The following is an 8199-nucleotide window of genomic DNA, read 5'->3' as shown; positions in this document are numbered from 1 at the left end:
ATCGTTGTTTAGACTTAATCATAATGAGGTAATACGCGTAGTATGTCGTCACTCTCCGTCTAGTGTAAGTTATAAAATTTGTCGGAATTTCGGCGTTAGCAACGCCTGCGACATTCCTTAGAAAACGGGAGCGCGGGAATCAATAAAGGATTTCCTGGCGGCGTGCCCACGCATGTGCGTGGCGCGTCTCGTGCCGGCCGAGCACGCCGCCGCTCCATTCTGACCATAACCCTCCGCATGCACCGACCAGCCGACCTCAGGCACGACCAGCGTACTGCGAGCCGACTAATTAACCCTGAGGGAGACATGCGACGCCGGTCCCGCCGGATGTTTTTATAGGTTCGGGACTTCGGGAGGCGTTCACGGCGGTCGCTGACCATCAACCCTATGTATGAGCAAATAAATCTCGGTAATAAGTAGTAGGCCGCTGCGTTATTGGGCGTATGATTCGCGCGCAGCGTCAGTGCGGGTGCGGGGGTGCGCGGGACGGAAAGGGACTCCGCGGCGGCGCGCCGGCTTCCCGCGCGCCACTGTCCTCGCCCTGCGGCCGCCCGCACCGGTCTCCGCCGTCCCGCACGACCACTCGCCGACTCATGTGCAGTCGTCCGGCCCCTGGTGACATTGTCGGGAGATTGTGGTGTAGCTCGATGTAGGAGCGAGCCAGTGCTGTGTGTTTCGTGTCTGACATGTGGGGAGTGCGATGGTGCTGAGACGCAGCATGTCGCGGCCGCTTGGCCTGCTGCTGGCGACGCTGGCCGTGGCAGCCCTCGCCAACCAACTTGAGGACATACCGCACAATGAGTATGATTTAAATTTCTTACATAAATTAAATATACTTCATAAAAATTACTACAATATATCATATATAAATTCTCGTGTCACAATGTTCGTTCCCGTACTCCATCGAAACGGCTTGACCGATTCTCATACAATTTTGTGTATGCTCTCAAATGAGAAGGTCTGAGAATCAGCCGGCATCTATTTTTCATAACCCTTAGTGATAAGAGTTGTCCACCCTTAACATTTTTTTAACTAGAAATTACTTAAAATATTTATATGGCAAAACAACGTTTGCCGGGACAGCTAGTTACAAATAAAAATATTGTTCACTAAATACACATGAAGAACTTGCATTCTGTAATTGCATTTGTATAATGATTTGTTATATTTCATTAGATAATTTATTACACTAAAATATCAAATGTTTTCAGAATTCATAGCCGAATATCAAAACAAGTCTACTTCAATTAATTTCTGATGTGATCCTCATGAGAATGTATTTAGATCTAGAAAATAACCCTGGTATCAATGAAGACACGATCTCACTGCATTGAAGTATCCTCCCACTACTGTGAGAAGATTTACAAACAATTTTCCCCGTTCTACGAAACTCGTAGCACTCTACGAGCGCCTACGAATCTACGACTACGTAACACTATATTTTAAGCGTTATACTACGAGTATTACACTACATGCGTTATATTTTAGTCGTCATCATTTTTATTGCATAGAAACTACAGAGCATGGCATTATTTGTTATGGACGAAGAGATTTCATAGGAGTACTTACCTATTGAAAGTAATCAGCATTTAACACCTCGGTTGTATCAGTTTTAGTTATGATTCTTCTTCTTGGTCGTATTCTTTATGGCCAAAGGTCGTGTCCTTGTATGGAATTCGTGGTTCGTGGATAGCAGTTATCTGGTTAGACCAGAAATGTTATGCCTGTACCGTGTCCACCACTTGTTTGTTCCTAAGGCGGTTTACGGAGTATTATTTTCCAGTACCACATGTCAATGACATCAATTATTTTCCGTTTATACTGATCAAATCGTCTACGACTTCGAGCAACATGTAATAAATTAGGAAGACGAGAGTTCGAATAAATTTGATGGTGATATCCAAGTAATATGATATGCCTGGGATTGGCATATATTAGTTAGATATCACCATCAAAAAAATATAATAAATACAAAAGTTATTTGTTAACTCATCACGCGTTATCTTCTTAATCAATTTTCTTGAAAATGTAATTAAGAGTCTGGCGAAGTACATATCATATTTTATCCCGGTAAAAACTAAAGTTTCCGTGGCATTTGCTAAAAACATGTATTTTTTTGTAGGTGACGGTTCGCGCGGGCGAATTCACGGTTTAAAGCTTTAGTAACATTTTTGTCCTGCCACGACAATTGGCTCATTGAATTGTATTTAATGTCTTAATTGCAAACAAAAATTCATTACAAGAATTTTTCATAATTAAAGAAAGCAACAACAGGCCAACCATTTTCTTCTACAATATCGGTTTCCAACGTTAACAATATCCCCCTTTTGAGGAGACTTCTGGCTACTTACAACTGGAGCTCTAATAATGTGGTCACACTACAACTCCATTCAAATTACTTAAGAGTACTTATTAAAGACAACAAAGACAAACAAATTACACCAAGTCGTTTAAAGTTATTTTACTTTATGAAAAAAAATATTACTCTGATCAAAAGAAAAACCTATTGGAGATGACTGCAAGAGATATTGAATCATAGCGCCGATTCAAACCTATGAAGTACTTTTTTTAATGTTAAACAAACATACATAAAATCACGAATCTTTCCCAGGGGGGTAAGCAGAGACGACTTGTCGGATAACTGTCTAAGGATTATTGTGTAGGTATTTTTCATTTTATATAAAAATTATTAGAAATTAAAAGGATATACGCAACCCAGCGCAACTTGTATCGAGGGCAGGTGAACGACTTAACAAGAGATATGATTGGTTTGAAATTATATACTGCGTGCTAACCTTCACTTGTTGATATGTTTCATTGTTTTCTTGATAACATTTCATACAATGGTTGGATGCGGTAAAGAAATAAATATAATATGACCGAAATTTTAAATAATCATCATTTGAAGAAGCATGTTATATTTTTGGTTGATTTACTAATTGGGTTATTTTTTAAAATAAATTATGTATCTTTTTTTATTTTACAACCATGATCATATATAAATTACGAGTAGGTTCCCCTGCAAAGGTTGCGGAGGTCAGATGCGAGTCGCTTCGTGCAATACAGTATCATGGTCGCACCCCGGGCTCCAGAAAGGCGCGGATGTCGGGACTAACACCACGAGGAATAATATTTTATATAAAAACACATAATTCTTTTAAAACGTTTTGCTGTGTTTATAAAAAAGTCAAGTTGTTTTGTGTTACCTGTTTCTAAATATGTTAAAGCATGTATATTTGGACCTTTAAATCGAGAGAACGAAACATAAAACATACTTTCGCATTTATAGACTTTGAATACATATGTATGTATTCAAAGTCTATAAATGAAGGGATAGACGTGATTATATGTATGTACATATAATCAAGTTGATAAATCATTGAGGGGTAGACAGAGCCAACAGTCTTAAAAAAACTGAATCAGCTGTTTGGCTTAATGTAAGAATTGAGACTTTGAATAAGTATACGTGAAGTATTAGCAACCTATTGCTATTTGAATCTCAATTCCATCATTAAGGAGTACAGCTGTACGTTGCCTTCTCTCCCTAGTCTGTCTGTAGTCTTTTTAAGACTGTTGGCTCTGTCTACCCCGTAAGGTTTACAGATGTTATTATTATGTATCATGTACGAGTATAATCATTATTGTATGGTTATTACAGAGCTTGTGAAGTAACTCAACTTCGTAAGTGGTTTGTAAACTATGACAAGTAGACGCAACCACATTCCTTCCTTCTCGGTGTTGCCAACTTCACGTAGAATTAAAGTGAGGGTATTCTCATTAAGTTTATCAAATATATTACACTAATATATATTACACTAATATACTATACAAGGAATGTACAATTTATATATTTTTTTTTTAATTTCATTGTCTGATATTATACTTAAAATTATTTTAAAAAATACATAATGGTTAGTTAAAAACTTATAGAAGCAAAATTAAAAAATAATAATTGTTGAATTGAAATTAGGAGATAGTTTTTTTTACAAGTTGCAACACCATTTAGAAAACCCCAAGTTTATAAGGTTTACCTTATCATCATCATTTATATAGTCACGTCTATATCCCTTGCGGGGTAGACAGAGCCAAAAGTCTTGAAGAGACTGGTAGGCCACGTTCAGCTGTTTGGCTTTATTATAGAATTGAGATTCAAATAGTGACAGGTTGCTAGCCCATCGCCTAAAACGAGAATCCCAAGTTTATAAGCCCATCCCTTAGTCGCCTCGTACGACACCCATAGGTAATGAGATGGAGTGGTCCTTTTCTTTTTTATGTTGGTGCCAGGAACCACACGGCACAAAACCTTGTGTACCTTGATGGACTTTATGAAAGACTTTACGGCACACATTATAAAAGCAATTTTATATAATAACTAGCTTTTCCGTCGGTCTTCGCTCACGGGGTAATCTCCCAAAAAAAGTCTATGTCGCTCCTAAAAGTTTTCTTATTCTTATGTCTCTGTCTTCTACTAGTACTAATGCGAAACCACTGATGGAGATCAGCAAGCCTCCCATTTGCGACCTTGTTTTCTTTTGCCTAAGTTTCGTCTGTCTCTAATCCAATTATCATCAAAATCGGTTCAGTAGTTTGTAAGTATATTCGTAAGAAATCAAAAAACAAAATCACCTTCATAATATCATGAAGTCTATACTTATGACATAACACTAAAAAACTTTAATTATGATTGACATGTAATGAAAGAATATGATGTCAAAAGTAATTACAATCACAACACAAAGTATAATGACTGATTCACCATAAAGGGTGGTCCTACGGCGTAGCTGTGTCTACGAAGAATTACTACGCCGTAGCAGCCCCTACGCACTCGTCATACAAATGTAAATATACACCGTCACACAATAATATAAACAGTTCACAAACTGTTTATTTTTTTATATGAATGTGTTTATGTTACAGGCGTCAATGATATACACATAAAAAAATGTTCTATAAATATTTTTTGATTGGTTTGTTTCCTTTGCGCTCTATTAGTAGCTACAACACTACTTTTTTTTCTACCAAATTTCTTTACCGAGTTTATCTTTTATTCTTGCATAACTTTATTCGCCACATTTTAAAGATTAGGAAGACCGATATAGAATTCTTGCCCGAAACTTCGTCTTTACGTATTGAGAGTTAATATTATGTAAAAATAAAAACACAGATGTGCGATTCAACGAATAATTAAAATATAATAATTATTCAAGGTTGACTCCCTCTTTCCTCAGCTATAAGACGAATTCCGGTAATGACGTGTCGGAGGCTGAACTCCGGGATTCGCTAAACGAAAAAGTTCACAGCGACAGTTGTGAGCGGCGAGATGGATCAATTGGTGATAAATGAGCGTTCAGTTCGGTTGGCCGAGAGGCACGTATTAACAATTGTAATGAAGTGAGCCCACTTGCCACACGACGCGATTGAATCCCAACTAATGTTATAACCGCGAAAATGAGTTCATACCTCTTGACGGCGTATCTACTGAATTAGTCTTCTTAGTATATCACGTATGTATAATTAAGAGTCCGGAGAAGGACTTAGGGTACCTTTCATCCCAATAGTATTCATCCCATAGTTCCCGAGAGATTTGCGAAAAACGTTCGTCGCTTTTTATAGGTCGTGTTTAATCCGTCGCTTTCTGTAGATGGCGCTAAATTCACGCGGGCGAAGTTGCGGATATAAGTTTATTATTTTATACAGTACAAAAAATTGCTATAATTTAACTCATTCAATGAGAAATAATTTATTTATATATCAACCATAACTACTTGTCGTTGCTTCATTACCGTCCATAACACATGCTGCACAAAGAACATATACATACATAGAGCATTTGAATTTCACATTTCTGAAATTAGCCATGTCGCAAATACATTTGGACAATAGACATTACCTTATTGTGCAAACTGTGTTGTTAGTGTGTTATAAGTTGTGCTTTGAAGCAATTGCTTAAAAATTAATCAGAAATATGGCGAGTGATACACATGAGCAAAGCTATTAAAGTAACTAAAATAATGTACATTTTCTGAAGAACATGATGCCGTAGAGAGTTCCGAATAAGTAAACCATAAGAATCTAAAAGCTTATTAATGAAAAACTGTAAAAATTAAGTAAATTAAATAGGTATAACTTTCCCATTTTCATACGAATGAAAATTCCAATAAAGTAAGCATAGGTAGGTAAGGTAATATACCTAGTGCTTAAAGATAACGATATCGCCTACACGTCGAATGTTCAGTGATCCTAGAATTGATGTAGGTAGAGGAATATTTTACAGCTATGAGTGGGAGATTGCTGACTCCAAAGGGTGACTATGTGGGCGTGCAGGGTTGGGAGTTCCCCTTATTACAGGGTCACGGAGGTCAGACAGGAATCAATTCGTATAATGGCCAGACTTGCCCACTCTTGACCGTGACCTGGTTTCTATTAATGAGAAAAAGAGGGATTATGTGGGTAGATACCTGTATATTTCAAACTGCTGTCTTTAAAAGGCTATGTGGGCGTGCAGGGTCGGATTCAGATCTTGAAATACAGATTCAAAGAATTTCGTTATTATTTTCGGTACAGATCAATTTTCATTATGAGATTGTTCAAGCAATCCTTATTTTTATGACTTCCTGATCAACTCTAAATACATTTCATTAAAAGACTCTTCGGAATAGTACGTACATAAGCATTTCTCAGAGTTATTTAAATATTATACAAATTGGAAAGGTTAATTATTTATCTGCTAAGATTTTACATACGCACATATAATAGCATATTTATCCCGTACACCTCGTAAAACACAGGTAGTAGTAAATAAAAAAGGTAGCTAGTCGATAGTTATAAAAATAATCCCAAGTTTATAAGGCTTTCCCTTGCTTTGCATTTCCAATGAAACACACTATATGTTTCCACAGTATGAAAGTTTAACAGATTTTCGTTTAAAAAACTTAATAAACATTAAAGAATAATCAAGCGAACAATTTATCTTTGGTTTAAGTATATGTAACGATTTCGTAATATTCTTCTCAAATAGTGCCTGAATGCTCTCCTATTGCCTTTGCACTCTATATGTACATAAATTTGGAAGCCTGCAGGCTTCGGCTAATACAGCGAGTTTGTTCAGCCTAGCCTCGCTCTCGTACCTACAAACATAACTTTGAATAGAAATGGTTTATTAATAAACCTATTTAATAGCAACAAGCAAAAAAATAAGTTAATATGGACATTCAATCATAATTATTGCTTGACTTTAATAGATTAACAAAATTAAAGCAAAATAAAATTAAGTCATAAATGCGCTCGCCTTAAGGTTTGCTTTTAATCAAATTCTAAACGAAACTAGTTATGATCTGTTTCCTCAACGTAAATATTTGCGGAGCGGCACGCGGGCACATGTCAAAGGCGCCGGCTCCGGTATTGATCTAGCGGGGGGAGGTACCGGAGGCTGCATGGGGGAGGGTGCCGCGAACTACGGAGCAAGCTTACGTAAGGGCACAGCGCGTCTGACACCCCGTCTGCCAGCTTTGCCGGCGCTGATTAATAAAACAACCGTTATCGACGCCTGCAACCGAGATATCATCGCGCGCTATCTTTAATGAACTAACTCTGGACCTGTCGTTCGAAGCGCTCAAGTTAATACAAAAGATCCGATTATATCTGCAGCTCTTAAAGCACGTTAAATTTGACGTTATTACGAGTAGTTCAAAGATGATAGGATTTATAACTTTTAATTTATATCATTTTAATCATTCAAGAAACCCAACTATGTATCAACGTAAACTGCATGAAAATAGATTTGCCGCACAGATATTCTAAAGATTTACATTGAAATGGAAGTTTTGGCACGATTCTATAATAATTCGAGATCATTTTGAAGGTAAGCCGCAGCTTTTCGATATCGTTTCGTATCACGCATTTCGCCCGTCTCGCGCCCCAAATCGTCGCAGGCACATAAGCGATATAAACTCAGGTGGAAGTAAATCGCGTTACCCGGACGGCTGTGCTAGGGTTAAACCGATTACAGTAACAAGATATTTTAAGCGGATCCCTGCTGTCTCCCTTACTCTGTTATTCTCGGTAATCAGAGACTTCTTACAACCAAAATAATTTGTTTTTTTGCGTTTCGCCGAGTACTTAACGAGAAATGATTGCGGAAGCTTAATTATGAGTTTTTCTTAATATGTGACACTTAAAATGACGTATATTTTCGGATAT

The 8199-nt window shown here is 37.4% G+C and overlaps 1 protein-coding gene across 1 annotated transcript in view; it reads left to right on the top strand.

The window, feature by feature from the left end:
• Window positions 1–700: 700 nt before the first annotated feature.
• LOC106140072 (voltage-dependent calcium channel subunit alpha-2/delta-3) overlaps window positions 701–8199 on the top strand; it is a 57739-nt gene continuing 50240 nt past the window's right edge. The window contains exon 1 of the mRNA XM_060951195.1: window positions 701–801. Within this exon, the coding sequence (XP_060807178.1) occupies window positions 701–801 (101 nt within the window). The remainder of the gene's footprint in view (window positions 802–8199) is intronic.

Source organism: Amyelois transitella, chromosome 3, assembly GCF_032362555.1.
Source record: "Amyelois transitella isolate CPQ chromosome 3, ilAmyTran1.1, whole genome shotgun sequence".
Taxonomy (NCBI): Eukaryota; Metazoa; Arthropoda; class Insecta; order Lepidoptera; family Pyralidae; genus Amyelois; species Amyelois transitella.
The sequence above is the reverse complement of the archived record's forward strand: the minus strand, read 5'-3'. Positions and strand labels throughout refer to the sequence as shown.